At 41.3% G+C, this 24372-nt stretch overlaps 1 protein-coding gene across 2 annotated transcripts in view; it reads right to left on the bottom strand.

Moving 5' to 3' along the window:
- DPP6 (dipeptidyl peptidase like 6) overlaps window positions 1–24372 on the bottom strand; it is a 446699-nt gene that overhangs the window by 108028 nt on the left and 314299 nt on the right. For both annotated transcript variants that reach the window (XM_063303370.1, XM_063303369.1), the window contains exons 4-5: window positions 6399–6493; window positions 4460–4534 (exon numbers count right to left, since the gene is read on the bottom strand). In XM_063303370.1, coding sequence (XP_063159440.1) covers window positions 4460–4534; window positions 6399–6493 — 170 coding nt within the window. The remainder of the gene's footprint in view (window positions 1–4459; window positions 4535–6398; window positions 6494–24372) is intronic.

Genomic DNA, 24372 nt, shown 5'->3' with positions numbered 1-24372 from the left:
TTTGTATTATGCATTAGACAAAGTGCAGTCATTAATTCTAAGGAACATAAAGCTTTACACAGTGGTATACAGTGCTTAAATAAGATGTACCACTTCACAGATCCATAGATTCTAGTACGGAGAATGCGTAGTTCTTTAGTCGGGCAGTTTAAAATTCATTCTTTAATCTATATAATACCCAGTTAAAAGTCTGAGTGCAGAATATGGCTTCCTGTACCAACACTTGAAAGTCCTTTGGCAAGACAGTTTAATATCCATCCAATGAGTGGCTCCATTAAAACACTGATGTCTTTCTTCTTAGTATTGTCCACAAAATCTCCATCCTTTTAATAGGGGCTGGCAGAAATCCAGAACAGAACAAGTGTTTTAGTGAGTGATAGAAACTGAGCTTAGAAACTAGCTGCCATGTCTTCAAAACCTGGGATAATTTCTAAATCCTTTGCATTCTTTACAATTACTCAACTGAATCTACAGCCAAAACAAGAGAAAGGCAATAAAAGAACATTATCCTGAGCTGCATTTTCATGCAATGTACAATGCCAGCACAGTATAAACTTGTTTTTTTATTATTATTATTAAACAAATGGTGCTTGAAGGATATGTAACTTACCCCAGGTAATCCATTCTTAGAGAGACAAGATTCCATTAAAAAAAAAAAGCTCTGAACAGGAGATGTGAAACATGTTCTATAACAGCTGGTATTAATCCTACATTAATATTATTATAGATTTGTATAATAAATGTGGTTCATAAACTTAAATGTGGTTTACACACTGCCCTGAGAATACCCCCAAAAGGGCATTGTGCCAAGGTAAAAGGGAATAAGTATAGTATGGTAGATTAGGACAGAGAAAAATGCAGACTTCACGATGGAAATATGTCAACTGACAATTGTTCCAGTAGAAGATTAAACTTTTTATTTAGTGATATTACATTCCCAGGTATATTTATTCATACTGGTTATCTACTGTTCAACAACAGCCTTCCTTGATCTGGTGCTTTCTAGTTGTTACAGGGCACAGATTTGGAGAAGGTTGACCTAAATCCTCGTATTTAAGTCAGAATGCAGCAACAGACATATTTTGTGCCAGTGATTGGCACCCATTCACTTCCATCAACATATTATATCCCACCTCTCTCCCATTCAGCCTGTGTTAGGCTCTCAAGTCCATTCACAAATATAATCATTAAAGCTTACTTGGACAATGGTGTGAGTTTTAGTCTGCTTATTATATTTGCTTGGGGAAAAAAAAAATAGCTCTGAGCCCTAGCAGGCAGCAACTTGGCAGAGACGCTTATTAAATTTAAGAAGCATTTCTATACCCCTTCTCATTGCAAAGAATTCCTGTGTCAGAGGAAAGAGGCCCATTAATGAAAAATGCTTGCCACTTCTATTACTTATTAGTATTTGCATTCTCTAGAAAATAAAAAGTTATAAAATCCTGGCCCAATTCAGGGAACTTTTTTTTTTTAACTAAACAGGAGGTCCCCCCCTGTTCAATTAATTGATTGCCAAAAAGCTGCCAACATTAAAAAAAAATCATTAAAATGTAACAAGTATCTAAAAATGCTCGGAAAATGTAAACGATCAGGTAAAAGATAAAATAGAAATAAAACCAACCAAGAATGAAATCTCTGTGTGGGTGCAGAATGCCATTCTTTATCAACCCGTGGACAATGACACAAGCTTATGTGTGTCACATAGTGTGTGTGGATCCAGATATAAGCCCACCATAGCCTTTTGCTTACCAATATACCCAGGTGGAAATTTGCTTGTCCTAACCCTATTCCATGTGAACAAACTATCTGGTATTATGCATTTATTATTTTACTCAATGATTTTTAAAAAAATCCTTCCGAGTTAAATAGATCTTATGAATACAGGTAGTCCTCACTTAATAACCATTCGTTTAGTGATGGTTCAGACTTACGATGGTGCTGAAAAAAAAGACTTCTAACTGGTGCTCATACTAATGACTGTCGCAGCGTCCCCGCAGTCATGAGGCAAGCAAAATCAATGGGGAACCGTGTGATTCACTTAACAACCATGTGGTTCGCTTAACAGCCACAGTGATTTGCTTAATGACCGCTGCAAAAAAGGTTGTAAAATCGGGTCAGACTCACTTAATGACCACTTCACTTAGCAACTGAAATTCCGGTCTCAGTTGTGGTTGTTAAGTGCGGACTACCTGTACGGAAGCATATCCTCTACTGAAAATGGCCAAGGAGTATTTGAAGGCTATTAGGTTGAATCTGTGATGAGTCCAAATTCTTCCCAACTTAGAAATATGGGATGGGGATTTCAACAGTTTTGTTGGGGCCTCCCACTGGGTTCTCTCTGCCTGGCTTAAATTTGTTTCAGGATTGCGGGCATCTCCCTAGTCTGCTTGGGATGAGGATGTGGTATAATTGGGCTCCTTCCTTGCCATAGCGTGTCTGTGCTCCTTTTTTTGATGCTGCTTTTCTGCCAGCAGATCTCAGAGTCAGCCAGAAGAAAAGACTTTCAGATGGATGTTTCAGTCACCCTGTATGACTTTCACTTCATCCTAACCCTTCCAGTAAATTGGGATTTTAGCTGGAATTGAGCTTGTAGCTATTTCAACTTTTCTGTAAGATTTGCACTCCAAAGAAATAGCCATAAAGGTTCATATGTCCTGGGCTTATGGCTTAGGCCAGTATTTCTCAACCTGAGCAATGTGGACTGCAACTCCCAGAATTCCCCAGCCAGCATGGCTGGCTGGGGAATTCTGGGAGTTGAAGTCCACACAGCTTTAAGTTGCCACAGTTAAAAAGCACTGGCTTAGGCTAAATAGAAACTCCAACCAAACCAGTAATTCTTTGATGGAAGACAATACCTTTTAATTAACTGTGCCATCAGGCCAGAGCTGATGCCTATTTAGCAGAATGAGCAGGAAAGCTACCAGATGAACAGAGCTGGCTTACTCCCTTTTGAAGCAAAACCCCTTGGATTAGAGTCATGACCACTTTAGTTCCCACTGATTACTACAGTTCTACTCATAGTACGATTATCTGAATTGAACCCACTCCCATCTATCCTGAAATTACTGTTCTACAATTCTGAAATACAACTCGGGCTGCAGAATCTCTTTATTATTTATGAAAAAGGAGACGAACATTCTGCACCGTTGCTGTGAACTTTTCTGCTGCTTTTGCATAATTTATTCAGTTCAGCTCTTAACGGAGAGAAACACGCAGCTATGCATGAAACGGAAAATCGATCAGAGTTCCACATTATCTTCAAAGATTTAACTAAGCGTTTTCAAGAATCTCATAATCTATGTTTCTCCCCCTTCTCTTTTTCTGTTTGGAATATAAATTGCTTAGATTCTGCAGACAATGGTCTCAAGAAGATTGTTGGTCCAATTGTTGGGTTTAAATTCCTTGGACATCTGAGTAACTGAACATTAATGCATGCTGATAAGTCAACCTCAAGTCTGACACTGGGAAGAGAAATATTATAATTAATGAGCTATTTCAGCATGAAAGGCACTGACATTTACCTTCCGTTAAATTTCATAATGATTAAGAAAGTTTAGTAAGAAAGTTATGGAAGATTATAAAGGAAGACTAAAAATTCTTGCAGCAAAGTCAACCTTCTGCAGCAGCTTTTACCTAGGGAAGTTCAACTTCTGAGTTATGGAAGTTGGACTTCAGCTCCCATAATCTTCCAGCCAATGGCTATGTTGGTGTAACGTAAGGAACTGAAGTTCCCATGTGGAAGCAATAGGTTGTAGACAGATGTTTTACAGTTTCAACAGCTTCTCTATCCACCAATGTTACCCTTCACATTTTGCTAGATGGCAGCACAACTCCCTTGGGTAAATAGGGATTTCTCATCATGTCTACAAAAGCTAGTCCTAAAATCAGTGGTGGCATAGATGTTATTGAAGAATAAGGAAAATCTTCAAGTTGAACTGAACTCCAGATAACTTCAAGGGCATGTCTATGCAATTTTCTCAGCATACAGTGCAATTTTGGTACTCAATCCTACCTACAGACCTAGCTGAGTCCACCATAGTGACCAAGGGCCCATGCAACAACTATATGGCTATATTTTTTCCTAAATTGTCCTTTAGCTGGTGTGTCTGTAGATGCTTCAGCAAAAATAACAACAACAGTAGGACCACCTCTTAAATACATTATCCGTTCCAAATAATTTATCTTTCCTTCCTACAGATGCCTCATTTTACCTCCTTTAAATTAATAATCCACCTCTTCCTTGTCACAGTGTTGATGTTATTCCCTTTCTTTATGCTCTATTTCCATTCCATGAGGTTATTACGTACAACTATGTATAAAGCAGCCCTGACTTTAAGATTTATCATTTCTGTAGGAATCTTTCTGTTCGCTAAGTGGGAAAAGTAAAGCTATACCCATTGCATCAAGAGAAGAAAATGCCATAAACTAAAGCTAAAATAAATATAGTCTGCTTACTTACCGGCACAATGTCATAGGCAAAAAGTCCATATTCTCTGTCTGGTGAAACTTCATACTTAATAGCTTTTATAGACACCTGAAAAATAAAACAAAACCCAACACCCCAAATAAATACATTTTAATATGTATGTGTAAATTTTACAACATGCCTAATGCACTGGTATGGTTCCTAAACTTGTAAATATCTGCTTTAGATTTTGATCTGTCTTAGAAGGGTGAATATTTGCTTTATATTTAAAGGCCTGGTGTTATGACTGTCAGCCCAAAACAAGTTTTTTAAGATCTGGCTCACATTCTTGCCTCTAACACAGGTTTCTCAGCCAGGGCTCTGTGGCACCCTCGGGTTCCGCGAGAGGTCACTAGGGGTTCCCTGGGAGATCACGATTTATTTAAAAAATTATTTCAAATTCTGCACCTTCACATTAAAGAGGTAAGTTTCTTTATTTTTAGTTTAAGAACACTGTTAGTGCATATATACAGGCCTACCCATGGAACTGATAGAATAATTTGGTAACTTCTGGCCTCTATTTGAGCCTGAATGTGCAGGGATTCCCCGAGGCCTGAAAAATATTTCAAGGGTTCCCCCAGGGTCGAAAGGTTGAGAAAGGCTGGCCTAAAATAGACTTAAAGGATATATTTCAGCTTTCTCCCTGCAGAAAGGAACACTGGGCAGATTATGATAAATTTTGCAAGAGATTTACTGGTACATTATTTCCAGTTCAATTAGAAACTAGAATGGCACTACATTTTTGCAATATTTACATTAATAGAGTATGGAAAGACCACATAGGCCAATAAGTCTAATCTTTGCCCAGTTCCAGAATCTAGAAATAACGACTCCCTGCAAGGTACCTGTTCAACGTCGCTTGAACACCTCCGGGAAATGGAAGCCCACACCTTGCTAGATAATTGGTTCCATTATTGAATGGCTCTTCCTGTTAGGAATTATTTCCTCACATTTAACTGGAATCTGCTGTCCTGGAATTATAGGGCTAGAATAAGGCTCTTTTTTGGGGTCCTGCATTCTGGGACAATATAGAAGTGATTGTAGCCATTGATTATGTGGAACATTCCCTGATCAAGCATTCTTAGAGGTTCCTTGCTGTCTAAAAAACACAAATTTCATATCCCTTTATTTACTTTCATATTTAATTTTCTCCGTCTACCTAGATTTCATACGTTTACCTCACCCATCACAGGTTCTGTGCCTTGGCCATTATGTTAGGCCAGCCTTTCTCAATCTTTTGACCCTGGGGGAACCCTTGAAATATTTTTCAGGCCTTGGGGAACCCCTGCACAGTCAGGCTCAAATATAGACCAGAAGCTACAAAATTATTATATTTGTTTCACGTGTAGGCCTGCATATATGCATTAACAGCGTTCTTAAACTAAAAATAAAGAAACTTACCTCTTCAGGCAACCATGTGAAATTTTTAATAATTTTTTAAATAAATCGTGATCTCCCAGGAAACCCCTAGTGACCGCCCATGGAACCTGGGGGTGCCACTGAACCCTGGTTGAGAAACCCTGGTTTAGGCTGAGCCTAGCAACTATGAGAAACACTTGGTGTCCTGGACCCTGCTTTCAAAAGTAACTCACAACGTGAAGACAAACAGGTGGGAAGAGATGCACTGATTCCTTATTTCTTACAGATAAATTAAGATATTTTCTTATCCTATTCTGTTATTGGTTGCCAGCTCTCCATTTTACAAAGAGAAAGAATAACCTGATTCGCTTACTGGAAGTGTCTGGCCAAGAATACTCACAAATCTCAACTTCAACTCTGGTAAAAGATGTGTTTTTCGTATTTTTCAGTGTTGTTTCAACCAGAATATTCAACTTTTGTGCAAGCACTGTACATTGAAGGCATTTTTTTCTATTTTTTAACCTGAGAGCCTGACAGATGTGAAACTGTTTAACCTATTAAAGAAGATACTCACAATTATTTTGTTTTCTATTAAAACTGCTGAATGGTTTGTTTCCACATTGTGCACTATCACAGAGCCACTCCGGTCTCTATAAATGAATTCTGTATCTAAAAGAAGAGAGAGAACAAAAGGAGAATGTGATTCATATCTATCACATGTGGGCGAGAGGATTATTATGAGAGGACAACAGCTTAGTATGAGAACATGTACTGTAGCTTAGCTTAACAAATATCCAGGTTCCAGGCTAATGAGAGACCTAAACTATGCCTAGAATGCTTCACAATGCACTGGGTAATGTCTAAGGTAGAGAACCATCTTCAACTCTCATGATCTCAGCTAGCATCAGAAATGCAAAGGAGTAGATTAGATATTTTAAACCAGATCTTTAAAAACTCAATTTTTACAATGTATCATTACCTCCCACCTCCATCAACATATACTTCCAAATTGCTTTATATGTTTGTTAAAACTTTGGTTATTGTTTTGTTTTGTTTGCACTGGATCATGGCAATTATTTTGGTTGGTTGATTGGTTCATTTTTACCTGGAATCAGGGCAATTAAAATAAAGTTTATTTGTGAAACATATTGCCAGGTTTTTACAATCCTATGTGAAATTGGATTTTATACCGAACTATTTTATCATGTGTTCTCATAGGAAAAATACCATACTATACAGGATGACCATATTTCCTTGAGACAAAAATGGGACATTCGGATGGCAATAATGGGATGGCGGTAAAGAATATATAATAATAATTAAACTTGTATGCTGCCTGACTCTCAACAACTGTTGTCTCTCTGTGTGTATATCTATATCTATATCTATATCTATATCTATATACACATATACACACATATGTAATATATGCATGTACATATACATCCTATTTATTCAGGACTATACCAGATTGATTTGGCGAACCGGACTGTGATTGAGAAAAGCTATTGGGTAATACAGTTGCTAATGCTTTGTTGGTTTTGCTCCACAAAAGTAACACATCAAAACGCCGTCTGAAAAGCAACGTTTTTTCCAAGTGACCCTGGAAGCTCTTTGAAGTTCTTAAGCTCCAAGTCTCCCATCCGCTCCCTTTCCCCAGTTCGGCAATCACAGGTTCTGGCATCACTGCCTCCTGCTGCTGACTCCCTATTGGTTCCCGGCGCTCCAGTAGCTGCCGCCGGGGCTGCTTGGCTTGGGCTTTGCTCGGGCACCTTGGGGAGTGGGTGCGAGACAACGTTGAAGGAGCCCATTGGCTGAAAGTTGGAGGCCTCCGGGGGTTGCGTGACGGTTGCTGCTGGACAAGAGCGAGGTCCGGCATCATGCGTTGGGCATGGATGGGGAAGAGCCCATCCATTTTAAAAAAAGGGACAAAATTGACACTTACATTAAAACAACGGGATGGTCAGGAAATGTGAAAAAAGCAGTACTGTCCTGTTTAAAACGGTACATATGGTCAGCCTAATACTATACCTTCTTCAGAATGTTTGAAAAGAAACTGCACATTCTTTTTATTGGGCTGAATTCCTGTGAAGCTATCAGCCACAATGACCTGACTCAAGATCACTTAAACAGAAATATATCAGAGGAACAGTTACATAGTGATCCACACATAATATTTACATTTATATGTCAAGAACCCAAATGATCATGGTGGAATGGTGCTTTGAATTCTGGTCTCTCAGTCCATCCTTGTTCATGGAAGAAAATGTTTGCACCTAAGGATTAAGCTTGTTTTGCAGCAAGTCCTCTTTCCAAGCAACTGAGAGCTACGATTCTTTTGACAAAGAGGGACAGATCTCAATAAATGGCATTAAGGTAAATTTACCTTGAGGTTATATCCAACCCTTGGCAACTAGACATCCACGTCCATGTCGTTTTCTTGGAAACGCTACAAAAATTACTGCTATTGCCTTCTTCCGTGATTTATTTCAATTTCTTAGTCAAGTATACAGCCCTGGGATTTCTTGGTATTTTCCCATCCCAGTATTTATTTATTTATTCGATGTATTCAATTTATTCAATTCAACCCTATTTAGCTACTTTGAGATAAGCCAAAGTTGGTTAGGGACTCTTAAACTGATACTGATTTGAAGTGAAACAGGAAAATAGAATGTGAAAGGAAATGAGTTATTGGCATCACAGTCTTAACTTTTAGCCCTAAAGAAAGTAGAAAACTTGGCCATTCCATATTGTGTAGCAAGCCTATCAAAAGTGTTAGGAAAGCAAGCAACGTGATGACCTGCAGAACAACTGATGGTCCTAGTCCTGGCTGTGATCTCCAAAGTCTGTCCACACATTGTGTTTAATTATTTAATACATATGGTGTAATCATATACCTGGCCTCACCCATCACTGCTCACTTTTTAAAATAGCCTTCCCTAATTCTGGCACCCTAAAGATGTTTGGACTTCAACTCCCAGAATTCATAGTAAAGGCTATGGGTGGCTCAGGACTTCTGGGAGTTGAATTTCACACACATCTGGATGATGCCCAAGGTGGGGATGCCTGTTTTTAGGTATAAACCCTGTATGTTACAGAAAAGTGAATGTCAGCCACTTGGACTGGAGAGCTCCGTGCTCTCCTGAGAAATAAGGTCCTTTTTGTAAAGATTTCACTGCCTTTGAGAAGTTAATAATGTATAACCCTATCCTGACTTTATAAGGTGAAAAGCAAAAAATTAAACCAGCATTGATTGGTTGGGGCTGGTACAGTCAATACACGTCATCAGCAAAGGGTTGAAATTTAATGAAGAGCAAATTGGCTTGCTTTAAAGAAGCCAGAATTGATTGGCTTCATGACCCAAAGGAAAACACAATAAGTCTTTGCTAGTCTCCAAGTCCTGTAATCATCTCAGTCCTCAGAATCAATGAGTAATTGCTCTCCGTTTGTGTTTTGAAATGTGTGATTCATATTATTGAAGCTGTATTCATTTTCACTGGGCGTCCCTCAATCAAAGACAGAAAACCACGCAGCAGTCTTTGTCTGCAAATGAATTCTGTCCAGCAGGCTGATGAGAATTTCAGCCTGATTTATAGCTGTCATCAAAGCTGATAAAGGTCATCGCTGAATCTCATTTTTTACTGCTTCCAATTGCTCTGGCAACTATTTTGAGCTCCAAATGCCCACCTCTTTAAGCAAGTTATTTATTCCAGTTTCTATGGAGTATACATAAATGCTCTTGACTCGACTGTTTTCCTCACTTCCAGTTCCAGGGATTTAAAAAAAAAAAATCCACATCCATCATCAGAATGTGCTTTTGCCACTGGAATGTACTTCTCTGCACACATAGCAGAGAAGCACTTCCTTATGCTGGCAGGTCCTTGTTTATGAAATGTCACTCCAAGGAGAAGGATTTCTGGAGGCCATTAAGTAGGACTGCTGGCAGAAAGGAAAGATGAGAAGACTGCAAATGTGGCAACTCTGCAGTGCATTCCCATGTTCTGTTCCTGACAGAATGATTTCCTTTATCGATTTCTCCCTTGTCTGCAGCAACCTTTAATGGTGGTGTGAGGCGAATTAAGGGTATGGGAAAGGCTCCCCACAAAACAGACCAGGGTTTCTCAACCAGGGTTCTGTGGCACCCTAGGGTTCTGTGAAAGGTCACTAGCAGTTCCCTGGGAGATCATGATTTATTTAAAAAATTATTTCAAATTTGGGCAACCTCACGTTAAAGGGGTCAGTTTCATTCTTTATTTTTAGTTTAAGACCACTGTTCATGCATCTAGACAGGCCTACCTATGAAACCAATATAATCATTTTGTGACTTCTAGTCTACATTTGAGCCCGAATGTGCAGGGGTTCCCCAAAGCCTGAAAAATATTTCAAGGGTTCCTCCAGGGTCAAAAGGTTGAGAACTGTGACACGCACCATGGCCATCAAGAATTCATTCAAGTTTTCTTCAAGTTGCAAGCTACCCACTGCCTCCATGCAAATGTTATCTCTGTTCCTTCCTTGCAAATACGATGAGAAGACCTTGAGCAACATTATAAGAAACAGACTGTTCTTTGCATGACCAAGACTGTGGCATGCAAAAAACAGTCTGTTTTTTATGAAATGTGGTAGAACTCAAAGCACCCTATTGACCAAGCCAAACATGTTTTTTCAGGCTGGAGGTGGCAACCTAGTAGGCCTGTGTGTATCAGCCTTGATTCACGTCCAGTTGGAGACTGAGATTCACAGAGGACATGAGTCTGGTTGCGTTTGCAATCTGAGAGCAAACCAATTTGATTCAAAGGGCTTTGAGATTTTATTGGCAAAAGATTCTTCCCTAGGCTCGAATGAGGAAACATCACTCTGCGGCTGCTTCATATTTGGAGGAACGGAAAACCACAGGGATGAGCAGAAGACCCTTTAGAGGACATCATCTAGTTTCAGCTGGATATCTTCAAGGGCTTCACAGCCATTTTTTGTTGAAATATTTCCCCTGCACCTCTTTTATGGCAGGGATGACAGCTGATGAAAAGACAGCCCAGCAACCTTCCAAACAATCTAAATTATGCTAAATGAATGCAAACTACTGTTTCAAAATATGCTTAAAAGGTAAGGTCTGACTTTTCCACATGCATTTCTAGGATGCCAGGCTTGGCATGATGGAGAATAACTAGGGACTGCCACTATGGTGCTGCCTCTAATCGCTAGATTATCTGGGGTGATGGGAGGACTGGCACAGCTAGCCAGCCAGATTGACACATCCTGGGAAAGAACCCCTCATCAGCAGCGAGATTCAATTGTGACAGGAGTAATGGTATCTGGGAATGACCTTGGGAGACAGGGTGAAGAGACGCTGCCCAGGGAAAGGTCAGATAAGAGAGAGCATAGCCTGCAGCTGCACAGTGGACAGAGCAAGAGGCTCAGAAGGGACCCTCCCTAAGTTTTCAGGCTGTAAAGGGGATGGCGGGAGAATTGCACTTTCAGACTTGCAAGGTTGATGTCAGCCTTACCAGGTAGACCAGACAGCTATGTTAACAGAATCTTGCAAGTACAATTCTCCCTCTGTCTCCTTTACAGCCCAAGAAAGTAGAGAGGGTCCCTTCTGAGCCTCTTGTCCCACCCCCTATCCAGCTGTGGGTTATGCTGTCTCTTATCTGACCGTTCCCTAAGCAGTGTCTCTTTGCCCCGTTTCCCAAGGCCTTTCCCACATACCATTACATAGGTTTCTGGCTTGCTGACAATACTCTAATTTAGTTAGGTAGCAGAAGCAGACGATATCAGGCCCACTAGGTAGATCAGCCCAAGAATCAGCGCCACAGGAGACTAAAACTTCTATTATTGAGATAGGCTATAATAAGAGAATCTTGCGAGTCTGATTATGCTGTATTTTCTCCTCCTGATTATAGCTCAAGTGAATTAAGGAGGTGTCTGTCTGGGCCTCTTCTGAATATTATCTGTCTGTTGTGGACTAAAATATGTTTTACCCTTTGTCATCTTGGCAATGGAGCTTGCTTATGTCTGTCAAGGTCATCTTCCTCACTCCCTTCAGGTTGGCATAGTGTGATAGAATGACACAGTGATAGGCAAAACACATAGGAAGAGGATGGCACAAAGCAAGTGGCATTGTAGCCTTGCCAACCTCTATTCTACAACAGTAAAGGTATGGACTACTTCCTATAAGTGTTTGCCTGGCATCTATTCACCCACTGCTGAGATTTAATCCTGCCCCAATCAAGTACAATTGAAAAGCTTGATCCAAGACTGCATTCTGGAATGATCAGCCTCAAGCCCATATTTAGAATGGGGACAGCTGAATTTAATTCCCAGGTATTTGGCAGCGCCAGCACGGGAGTGTAACATTCCATTAGCACAAGAGAGCAAAGTTACAGTTTGTGGCTGGCTGTGTTGAAGAAGCTGAAAAGATAAATGATGCCCAAAGGAATGTTAGCCACACTGGAAGAGCTCTGATAGGCAACGCACTTAATGAGGTGATAAATCTCATTGGTTAGGTGCTCATGGCAGTGTCAAACAAGCCACCACATGACCCCAACCCCTCTCAGCATTCTCCATATATGGAAGTGAAGTTTGTCTCTGACCATCCCAGAAGCAGCAAAAAGAACAAATATGGGAAATGCTCTGAAAGACTAGGAAATGCTTCGAAGTCACCTGATTTGATCTATTGCCTCAGAACAGGTCCACACCTTGACCCATGAATCTGCTTCAGTGGAGTGATCTGATTGAAATGTGATAAACTGAAGCACTCTGTTGAAATTTCCCCAAGCCTACAATCCTGTATCCTGCATGACTACATCTCCTGCAATCTTCTTCTATTGGCCAACAGACCAAACTAATTAGAGGACACCAGATTGCCTATTCTGATATAGGCCTGTCAAAAAGATCTGACACTGATTAAATCAGCATCTTGCTGCATCTCTCCTACACAGTTCCCCGTATTTTCTTTGAAGATGAAATAATAATTAACAAAGAACATAAGGAGAACACAAGTACATAAGAAGTAACTTGCTGGATTGGACTCCTTACCCATCTAGTCCAGCAGTTTGTTCCAACCAGTTGTTCCAACCAACTGTACAAAGAAGCCCGCCAGTTTCCCAGCAGATGGCCTTCAGAGGCAGTCTGACTGCCATCGAGGCTAATAGCCATCAATCCCCATGAGTTCCATTAACTGATCCAACCCTTTTTTTTTTGAAGCCGGCCACACTGGCAGCATCACATCTTGTGGTAGAACCCAGAAAGATGAAGGATGGACCCAGGATAGACCCAGAAAGATACAGATTATTGGTAGATATACACAAAATGATTAACCCAACACTGTTATAAGTTCTTTCTGGCTCTCACATTTAGCTATTTATATTCACAGCACATCTTTTTGCACTTATGGCATAAAACCATTTGGGCAAACTATTTCAGCAGGCTACATTGGTGGAATTTGCAGCAAGTTTACCAATAGAAAAACGAATCAGCTATTTGCCCATAAATCCTTATAATCTCATTTGGAATATAAACGGTGCACAAAATAGAGGCCATGGTAGTTAGAAAGGCATTTTTGGAGTGGTATAAAAGAAGCCCATGACAGGTAGATGAGAACAATATAATTTTATGACCAAATCATGCTGGAAACTAACAATAACAAAGGCCTTATGCTGCGTTCTTGCAGCTCCTGTTGACAGATGTTTGCGGAACAGCTTAGCAAGCACAAACCCTGGTTGGGACTAGAGGAAACATGGCCTGAAAGTACCAGGGTGGCTGGAGCTGAGAAAATTAAATGCTATCACTCCTCTTGGGGATAAAACTAAAAACACAGTAATAAACAAAACTCCAGTAATGATTAATGTATACATTATTTTTATTATGCATGGTGCATTAGACAAATGCCCTAAAATGCTTACAATCTGAAGTAGGATGTAGATGAACCCCAGGAACAGGCCTTGAGCAGCTGTTCATTCTTGGAGATGAGGCTGACTAGACTGAGAGGTGATTCCAGTCTCAGCATTTTCTGCTGCTCTTGAGTTCAGCAGATTTGCTTGGGGACCCACAGGAAGACTGTGCGTACCAGCCCCTCATCCACACTCCCTGTCGCTGTTCTCAATGGCGTGACCAGGTTTGCATGGGAAACCGCGGTTCTAAAGCTTAGGATAAAAGATCACGAGACTAGTGGCATCTTGGAAAGCCACAGGACAGCAAACGAGAAAACATATAAAGTCCTTTGAAGGAGAAAGAGACAACCTCGTCTAATCGTCAGACAGCAAATCAGGAGATGAAATATCGGACAGAAGTACATGGGAAAACATGACAGAAATGATTCAAAATCAGTAAATAAAAATGACAAAAGATAGAGAAAGAACAGAAAGAAACATGTTTAGGTTAGGAAAACCACATTGGATTCAGTTTGCGTCCACAAACAGGACACCAGAGACATTTTTGTCTTCCTTCCCCCTCTCTCAGCCCAAGAGCCAATCAGGCGTGGTAGGAGAGTTCTAGTCCCTCCTTAGGCACAAAGCCAGCTGGGTGACCTTGGGCCAGTCCCTCTCTCTCAGCCCAAGAGCCAATCAGGCGTGGTAGGAGAGTTCTAGTCCCTCCTTAGGCACAAAGCCAGCTGGGTGACCTTGGGCCAGTCCCTCTCTCTCAGCCCAAGAGCCAATCAGGCGTGGTAGGAGAGTTCTAGTCCCTCCTTAGGCACGAAGCCAGCTGGGTGACCTTGGGCCAGTCCCTCTCTCTCAGCCCAAGAGCCAATCAGGCGTGGTAGGAGAGTTCTAGTCCCTCCTTAGGCACGAAGCCAGCTGGGTGACCTTGGGCCAGTCCCTCTCTCTCAGCCCAAGAGCCAATCAGGCGTGGTAGGAGAGTTCTAGTCCCTCCTTAGGCACGAAGCCAGCTGGGTGACCTTGGGCCAGTCCCTCTCTCTCAGCCCAAGAGCCAATCAGGCGTGGTAGGAGAGTTCTAGTCCCTCCTTAGGCACGAAGCCAGCTGGGTGACCTTGGGCCAGTCCCTCTCTCTCAGCCCTAGGAAGGAGGCAGTGGCAAACCACTTCCAAGAAAGCCAACACTGACTCGGAAGAGGAAGAGGAGGAGAACCAGCTTAGGACACAAGGTTTCCTCCAGAGAGCCCATCTCAGGGGAGCACAAGAAAAAGAACTCCATGAATAAGGTGTTTATATTTCTCAGTCCTCCCCTTTCCCATTGTCATTCACAGCTCTTCTCCTAGTCCATCTTGGACTTCTTTTAGTAGTATGGCCATGACGTTTCCAGAGAGATTGAACTTCCCTCAGCTTGAGACCTGACAGTAGTGGGAGTTCCACAGATGTCATCTCTCCCAGTAAGAGCAGTTCTGCCCAGAAAATGATTACATGCTGTACAGTCCTATTTCTTACCATTACAATAATCTTGCAGAATTGAAGAACATGTGAGGAATAGCAGGTGATCCTGGAGAAGATCATGTAGCCCATTCAATACTGCTGAACTAGAAATCCCAGCAGCCTTACGCTAGTATGATCAATGGTGATGGATGATGGGGGCTGTAGTTCAGTTCCATGTCTTCCACCAACTATTCCTTTTTAGGGGGTTGCTATGTGTCATGTCCCCCGTTGCAATGTATACATACATCACAATGGGGAACATGCCCCTCCAGTGAAGGGGAGGGGAGAGGAAAGAATCAGTGCTAATCCCATAAGCACTGAAAGACAATATAGATAAAGGACAAAGGAGCATACCTTTGCCCTGACCCGGGAAGCCATCATCCTATCTCCCTGACACCTCTGCATTACCACGGGGAACACACCTGCTCCGGACACAGGAAGAGGACAGAGGCAATCAGCGCTAATCCCCCTGATCACCCATCGAGACTCCAGAATCGCCCCCTGATCACCCATCGAGACTCCAGAATCGCCCCCTGATCGCCCATCGAGACTCCGGGTTCACCGTCGGTCAAGACTTTGGGACAATGGGGGGTGGGGAAGGATCAGGTCTGCACCGCAGGTATTTACCGGCTACCTCGCACGCCATGTGCTCATTCCCGTCTTTCTCCGTGTCTGCATTCTATTCCTAATAAACCAGAAATCCTTAGCCCTGGCTGGTGAGTCTGTGTTTTTTTCGAATAAGGCAACCATCACACTATGTCATTATGTGCCAGAAATGATCAAAGGGGATTGCTTTCTCTTGAATATTGTCTTTAATTGACAGCTGCAGCAGGGTCGCCTAGCCAGGAAGGAGACACACTGCAACAGAAATGTGGCCTGGTATGATATCAACACTCTTTTTAAGCAGGATCACTTACAAATGAGATTCACGATTCTGTCCATTGGACTGTACATTTTGGAGTGAGTAAAGAAAATTTTGTTCAGTCCAGAGAGTGGGAACTCAGAAATAAACACCAGTTTCTTATTTTTCTAAATTACCACATTAGTATTAGGCAGCTAATTTGAGGAAGATACAGTTGGTTATAATGCTACAAGCTTTTAATTCTTAGGGGCACCTGAAATCTTTTCAATTCAATTTCTCTGTCCATATGGGCCATTATGTTCTGAGTCCTTTGCGTCTGTCCTTTGTTGTAAAACTCCTTGCTCAATTTCTTTCATTTTCTTCCTCCTTAATGTGAAATGGAGGAAGGAAAAGCAGCTTTAAATATTCACTGTGCTGTAATTTACCTAAACAATGAACATCTCATCACATTGGTACATTAAGCAAGCTGAACACGGCTTAGCGTGCTTTATTATGCAAGAAGTAGCTTTAATCACTCTTCGTTTTAATGCAGTGCAGACTCAGGGCTTTAATCTAGCAGATTTTGCGTGGATGTGTATCGTTCGGCGTAAACACACATTTGCCCTACACAAACAGCACTATCTCCTCTTGTTCCCTCACTCCTGTCTTAGCCAATCTTCCTCGTTGCCTTTCCATGTAGATTGTAAACTGGTCAGGAATCTCTATGAAGCCCTAATACAAAAGTAACACCTGTAGATCAACAGAAATGATAGTAATCAATATAATTTAGAAGGATTTTATAAGGATTTTGTTATAGCATGGCTGAAGTTTTATAACCAATTTTTGTGAACGGAGTATAAGATTTTAGAGGCCTCTTAAACTCTTACCAGTCAATTCATAGTACCTTTACATTCTAGCATCCTCTCTTATTTTTAAATCATCTGTTTCTTACACTCCAGATAGTATTTCTAATTGTCTTTGCTATAGGGGAACAGTAAACTCCCTCACACCTTCCACACATATTAGATTACAAATCCCATAATCTGTTCAGGGTGCCTGTGGACCGACTGATTACATTGATGTCTGCCAGTCATTTCTTGCTATCCCACTTGACCTTTATTGTGAATATCATTCAGTTCTGATCCTTCAGACAGAGAAGAACCAGTGTGTGAAATAACACCTCTTCATGACCATATTGGACTCAATGAGTTTTGAAGAACAGGAACACAGAATGGCTGTGTTCAATCATCTTGACAATTTCTACTGTACCTTACTGGGGTATCTTTTTGATCTGTCTGCCTAACTTGAAATCTTTTTGGTTGTTGGGTTTCTCCCATAAATGTTTCATCTGATCCAGGTCTCCTAGCAGCTTCACCATTCAGCAAAACCCTTAAGAAGATGTCACAGGTGTGTGTTGCACTCAGCTTTAATAATGCTTGTTTTGCAGGCACACTGAGAAACCTGTTTCAACTTCTACTCCTACTGCAGAGGCACTTTGGTTATCAATTAAATGTCTTTGCTGATTAATTCATTCTTCAATAAAACATTGCAATATTACAATCCATCTTTCCATCCATCTCTGCCACTTACTTCCTTCTTAAGGCCAAGGAAGACTTGCACTGTAATGCTATGCATGTCTATTAGCAAAACCATCCACACCAATTAAATGGACCTCTTTCAAAATAAATATGGGATTTCAGCCAAGGTGGGCTTTATTGGCTAATGTTAAAACTATTATTGAGCGAAGATCACAGCACAGACAGAAGTCAAGCCATCAAAATCTAGTCTTGTCCACAGTTCAACCAACACTTTGTTTTATACTACCTCATTCTTACTATGCTTTTATTAGTCTTTGATATTAATTATTCATCCAACCTTGAATGTGAGCTCTTTATAAAGAGCTGTTTTACTATTCTGTTCTGAAAGGCAATATGAGTGGCCAAGACCCACAGCTGTCTAATTCTAGTTTCTCTACCACTCTTTTTTTTTGAGGGAGGGTGCCTTTGAGTCAGCGTTGACGTCTGGAGACTGCCTGGACAAGTCCCTGCAGTTTTCTTGGCAAGGTTTTTTTTAAGTGGTTTGCCATTGCCTGCTTCCTAGGGCTGAGAGAGAGCGACTGGTCCAAGGTCACCCAGCTGGCTTCATGCCTAAGGTGGGACTAGAACTCACAGTCTCCTGGTTTCTAGCCTGGTGCCTTAACCACTACACCAAACAGGCTCTCTTACCACTCTTACAAGCTACATTATCTATCTCTATCTCTATCATCTATCTATCAGAGAGCCAGTTTGGTCTAGTGATTAAGGTGCTGGGCTAGAAACCAGGAGTCTGTGAGTTCTAGTCCCGCCTGAGGCACAAAAGCCAGCTGGGTGACCTTGGGCCAGTCCCTTTCTCTCAGCCCAACTCGGTGCAATGTGGACTAGGCTCCTCATGGTGCACCCCGGGCAACGTGACTTGTCACGGCTAAATAGTCTACACATCTGGCTGCTGGACCTCACAAGGATTTCCCAGCAAGAAAAAAGACAGCATGAACACCTAACTGCTATGCCATACGATTAAAAAAAAACAACTATCATCTATCTATCTATCTATCTATCTATCTATCTATCTATCTATCTATCTATCTTTTATACAAACTTTGTTAGATTTTCAATGTAGATAAAATATAAAAGACAGAAAAAGATTAAAGAAAGAATAAAGAAAGGAGAGAAAAACTTAATAGTTCAGAAATAAAAAGGAAGAAATATAGAAAAAAGAGTGACTTCTGATCTTTTTCAGTATACATACAAATAAAAAGTACATTAACCTCTTACTCTATTTTTAACTATAGTATATATTATTTCTATAATCTTATAACAACCTAATCGTCAAATCCCAAAATCAAAACTTCATTTTTTTCAGTTACAAGCAAAAGGTCCAAAAGTGGTTTCCAAGTAGAAACAAAGCTAGACAAATTGTTTTCTTTAATCAATATAGTCAATTTCGCCATCTCTGTGTTTATTCGTTTAGTCGCTTCCGACTCTTCGTGACTTCATGGACCAGCCCACGCCAGAGCTTCCTGTCGGTCGTCAACACCCCCAGCTCCCCCAGGGACGAGTCCGTCACCTCTAGAATATCATCCATCCATCTTGCCCTTGGTCGGCCCCTCTTCCTTTTGCCTTCCACTCTACCCAGCATCAGCATCTTCTCCAGGGTGTCCTGTCTTCTCATTATGTGGCCAAAGTATTTCAGTTTTGCCTTTAATCTCATTCCCTCAAGTGAGCAGTCTGGCTTTATTTCCTGGAGGATGGACTGGTTTGATCTTCTTGCAGTCCAAGGCACTCTCAGAATTTTCCTCCAGCACCACAGTTCAAAAGCATCTATCTTCCTTCTCTCAGCCTTCCTTATGGTCCAGCTCTCGCAGCCATATGTTACTACAGGGAACACCATTGCTTTAATGATGTGGACCTTTGTTGTCAGTGTGATGTCTCTGCTCTTAACTATTTTATCGAGATTTGTCATTGCTCTTCTCCCAAGGATTAAGCGTCTTCTGATTTCCTGACTGCAGTCAGCATCTGCAGTAATCTTCGCACCTAGAAATACAAAGTCTTTCACTGCTTCTACATTTTCTCTCTTTATTTGCCAGTTATCAATCAGGCTGGTTGCCATAATCTTGGTTTTTTTGAGGTTTATCTGCAAGCCAGCTTTTGCACTTTCTTCTTTCACCTTCATCATAAGGCTCCTTAGTTCCCCTTCACTTTCAGCCATCAAAGTGGTATCATCTGCATATCTGAGATTGTTAATGTTTCTTCCAGCGATTTTAACTCCAGCCTTGGATTCCTCAAGCCCAGCATGTTGCATGATGTGTTCTGCGTACAAGTTGAATAGGTAGGGTGAGAGTATACAGCCCTGCCGTACTCCTTTCCCAACCTTAAACCAGTCCGTTGTTCCGTGGCCTGTTCTTACTGTTGCTACTTGGTCGTTATACAGATTCTTCAGGAGGCAGACAAGATGACTTGGTATCCCCATACCGCTAAGAACTTGCCACAATTTGTTATGGTCCACACAGTCAAAGGCTTTAGAATAGTCAATAAAACAGAAATAGATGTTTTTCTGAAACTCCCTGGCTTTTTCCATTATCCAGTGGATATTGGCAATTTGGTCCCTAGTTCCTCTGCCTTTTCTAAACCCAGCTTGTACATCTGGCAATTCTCGCTCCATGAATTGCTGAAGTCTACCTTGCAGGATCTTGAGCATTACCTTACTGGCATGTGAAATGAGTGCCACTGTTCGATAGTTTGAACATTCTTTAGTGTTTCCCTTTTTTGGTATGGGGATATAAGTTGATTTTTTCCAATCTGATGGCCATTCCTGTGTTTTCCAAATTTGCTGGCATATAGCATGCATTACTTTGACAGCATCATCTTGCAAGATTTTGAACAGTTCAGCTGGGATGCCGTCGTCTCCTGTTGCCTTGTAATTAGCAATGCTTCTTAAGGCCCATTCAACCTCACTCTTCAGGATGTCTGGCTCTAGCTCACTGACCACACCGTCAAAGCTATCCCCGATATTGTTATCCTTCCTATACAGGTCTTCTGTATATTCTTGCCACCTTTTCTTGATCTCTTCTTCTTCTGTTAGGTCCTTGCCCTCTTTGTTTTTGATCATACCCATTTTGGCCTGGAATTTACCTCCGATGGTTCTAATTTTCTGGAAGAGGTCTCTTGTCCTTCCTATTCTATTGTCTTCTTCCACTTCCACGCATTGCTCATTTAAAAATAATTCCTTATCTCTTTTGGCCAGCCTCTGGAATTTTGCATTTAATTGGGCATATCTCCCCCTATCGCTGTTGCCTTTGGTTTCCTTCTTTCTTGGGCTACTTCTAGTGTCTCAGCAGACAGTCATTTTGCCTTCTTGGTTTTCTCTTTCTTTGGGATGTATTTTGTTGCTGCCTCCTGAACAATGTTGCAAACTTCTGTCCATAGTTCTTCCGGGACCCTATCTACTAAGTCCAGTCCCTTAAATCGATTCTTCACCTCCACTGCATATTCCTTAGGGAAATTAAGGTAAAGGTAAAGGTTTCCCTCGACGTAAAGTCCAGTCGTGTTCGACTCTAGGGGGCGGTGCTCATCTCCGTTTCTAAGCCTTAGAGCCGGCGTTGTCATAGACACTTCCTGGTCATGTGGCCAGCATGACTTGGAACGCCGTTACCTTCCCGCCGAAGCGGTACCTATTGATCTACTCACATTTGCATGTTTTCAAACTGCTAGGTGAGCAGGAGCTGGGACGAGCAACGGGAGCTCACCCTGCCGCGCGGTTTCGAACCGCTGACCTTCCGATCGGCAGCTCAGCGGTTTAACCCGCAGCGCCACCAATCTAGCTGATCTGTGGGTCTTCCCTAATCTCTTTAGTCTGATCCTAAAGTGTGCAGTAAAAAGTTCGTGATCTGAACTACAGTCAGCTCCAGGTTTTGTTTTTACCGACTGTATAGATGTCCACCACCTTTGGCTGCAAAGGATGTAGTCAATCTGATTTCGGTGTTGTCCATCTGGGGAAGTCCATGTATAAAGCCGTCTCTTAGGTTGTTGGAAGAGAGTGTTTGTTATGCAGAGTGAGTTGTCTTGGCAGAATTCTATCAGCCTATGTCCTGCTTTGTTTTGTTCTCCCAGGCCATGCTTACCTGTAATTCCAGGTGTCATTTGACTGCCCACCTTAGCATTCCAGTCTCCTGTGATGAAAATAACATCTCTTTTAGGCGTGTTGTCCAGTAGGTGCTGCAGATCCTCACAGAACTGCTCTACTTCAGCTTCTTCAGCATCTGTGGTTGGGGCGTATATTTGGATCACTGTGATGTTAGATGGCTTGCCCTGAATTCGAATTGAGATCATTCTGTCGTTTTTTGGATTGTATCCAAGCACTGCTTTAGCCACTTCACTATTAATTATGAAGGCTACTCCATTTCTTCTGTGGTCCTCTTGTCCACAGTAGTAGATCTGGTGGTCATTTGATGTGAAGTGGCCCATTCCAGTCCATTTCAATTCACTGACACCCAAAATGTCTATCTTTAATCTTGACATCTCCCCAATAACCACATCCAATTTGCCCTGGCTCATAGATCTTACATTCCAGGTTCCAATGGTGTGTTGATCCTTAGAACATTGGATTCGCCGTTCACCACCAGCACCATCGGCCGCTAGCCGTCCTTTCGGCTTTGAGCTAGCTGCGTCATCACGTCTGGGGCTAGTTGAACTCATCTTCTGTTCCTCCCCAGTAGCATTTTGACCATTTTCTGACCTGGGGGGTCTCATCTTCTGACAGTATACCGATATATCTCTGGTTGTACTGATCCATTTAGTTTTCACGGCAAGAATACTGGGGTGGGTTGCCATTACCTTCCCCAGGGATCGCATTTAGTCTGACCTCTCTGTCATGACCTTCCCGTCTTGGGTGGCCCTTCACGGTTTAGCTCATGGCGTCATTGATGTGCTCAAGCTCCAGCACCACGACAAGGTAACGATCCTTTGCTGAAGTCGCCATCTCTACAAGGCTACAAAATATTAATGTTGGTCATGAAACTCCATCTATTGTAAATTAATTTGTTTTAACTTGTATTTGTCCATTCACAGCAAAATGATTTTTCCCATTTGCACTCTGTGCATATCTGTAAATCTGCATATGTTTGCAATCCATGTGGAGTACGGTTTAGAAATACAGGTTATGAACTTCAATATGAATATACTGTATTAATAATTCACATATTGATCTATACCACACCGCCCATTTTAAAATGAGGTGACAATGGATTAATGGAATCAGATGGCTGAAATTATTCCATATTTGCTATTTTTATAGGTATTTTTATTTTATATTTTTCTATGGGGAAAATAAAAGTTTAGCAGACAGATTACTTTCTACTCTTCACTGAAAATGCATTGGTAGACTACCCACAAGGGGGCTCCCTTATCGAACCTAAAGGAGACCTCTGAACGATATAAAGAAATACCTTGAAATTATTTGGTGTTGGGGCAAAGAGAAGAATGAGACAACAACACCCGCCATTTCTGAACTTGCAGCTACTATGGTCTCATGGCTACATCTACAGAAAGACTAATTCAGGATGGGGGCGGTCTATAAATATTTTAAACTAATAAATATTTTTGAAACCTAAAGTTAAATCAGGATTTCCAGAGTGAATAGTTTTTCCTATTTCCCATTTGTTATTGCTAGAGATACTCAGATCAGACCATATCCTGTGTATGCCTCTATTATATGTATGCATTCATTTGTCAAATCTCTGTTTCACTGTGCACATTTAAAATTTAGTTTCTCATGTACAATCGTTCTGATATAGATTTTGTACGCCTCTTGAATCAGGCTTCTCCAAAGGACTCATGTGTTTCCGTGTGCCGTTTTAAGCCAAAATATTTCAAGGTGGACAGATACTATGAATTATGTGCCCAACTTAATCACAAGAGATTCTATTCTGGCAAATCTTATCATTTCATCTCAGAATACACCCATGATGGATGTCACCAACATCCCTGATGAAAGCTGCACAGAGTATTATATCTATCTTCCAGCAGGAAATGCAACACTGAAATAGGAAAAGAAGTATCCATGCAAATGTTAAATCTTAGCCTAAAGCCACGATAATGAGGTTAATGATGGTTCAGGGGATTCCAGTTGTAGGACAAAAGAACCCGTCATCGTTTAAATATTTTCAGCCCCTAACGGATATGTGTTATCCAGAGGATAGAGGAAGGAGGGCAGGAGAAGCCATTTATTTATGCAACAGATGGAGAGGAAGAACAAAGAACACCAGGGGAGAACATTGAAATGTTCATCACATTGTGGAGGCTTAATTTAAGGCCCACATTCTGACAATCTCAGTGGTGTTCCTGGAATATTTCTCTACAAAAATTGGCAGACAATTGCATTTAATTTTTTCCCTATGCCTTCGTCTACAATTACTTTCAAGGTAATTGTCTATCTGGTCCATTTGTGGTTTTGGAATGCAAGATACTGTTGTACCCAGCTGCCTGAATTTCAAGCTTGTTCTTTTCTCAGCAACAATCCTTGTTTACTTGCTCAGTCAATTGAATGCTTTTGCCACCAGAATCAGAACTGATTTCTTTCTTTGATGTTATTACTTAAACTCCAATTCTTCCTCCTCCTTGGCAGTTGAGGCTTTTATTCTTATTCTACCTGCCACCCCTCCAATTTCATTTGCTTATCCTAGCCAGGATTTCTTAATTTCTTAAATTAGATTTCTTAATTTTCCCCTCCCTTTCTTAATGGCATTTACTTTTTTTGTTGTTCAAGGAAATCTGAATACCAGGCAGGTTCTACAAAACATTATAATAATGAGTT

This window comes from Candoia aspera, chromosome 4 (genome assembly GCF_035149785.1).
Source record: "Candoia aspera isolate rCanAsp1 chromosome 4, rCanAsp1.hap2, whole genome shotgun sequence".
Classification (NCBI taxonomy): domain Eukaryota; kingdom Metazoa; phylum Chordata; class Lepidosauria; order Squamata; family Boidae; genus Candoia; species Candoia aspera.
This window is presented reverse-complemented; position numbering and strand designations above follow the sequence as displayed.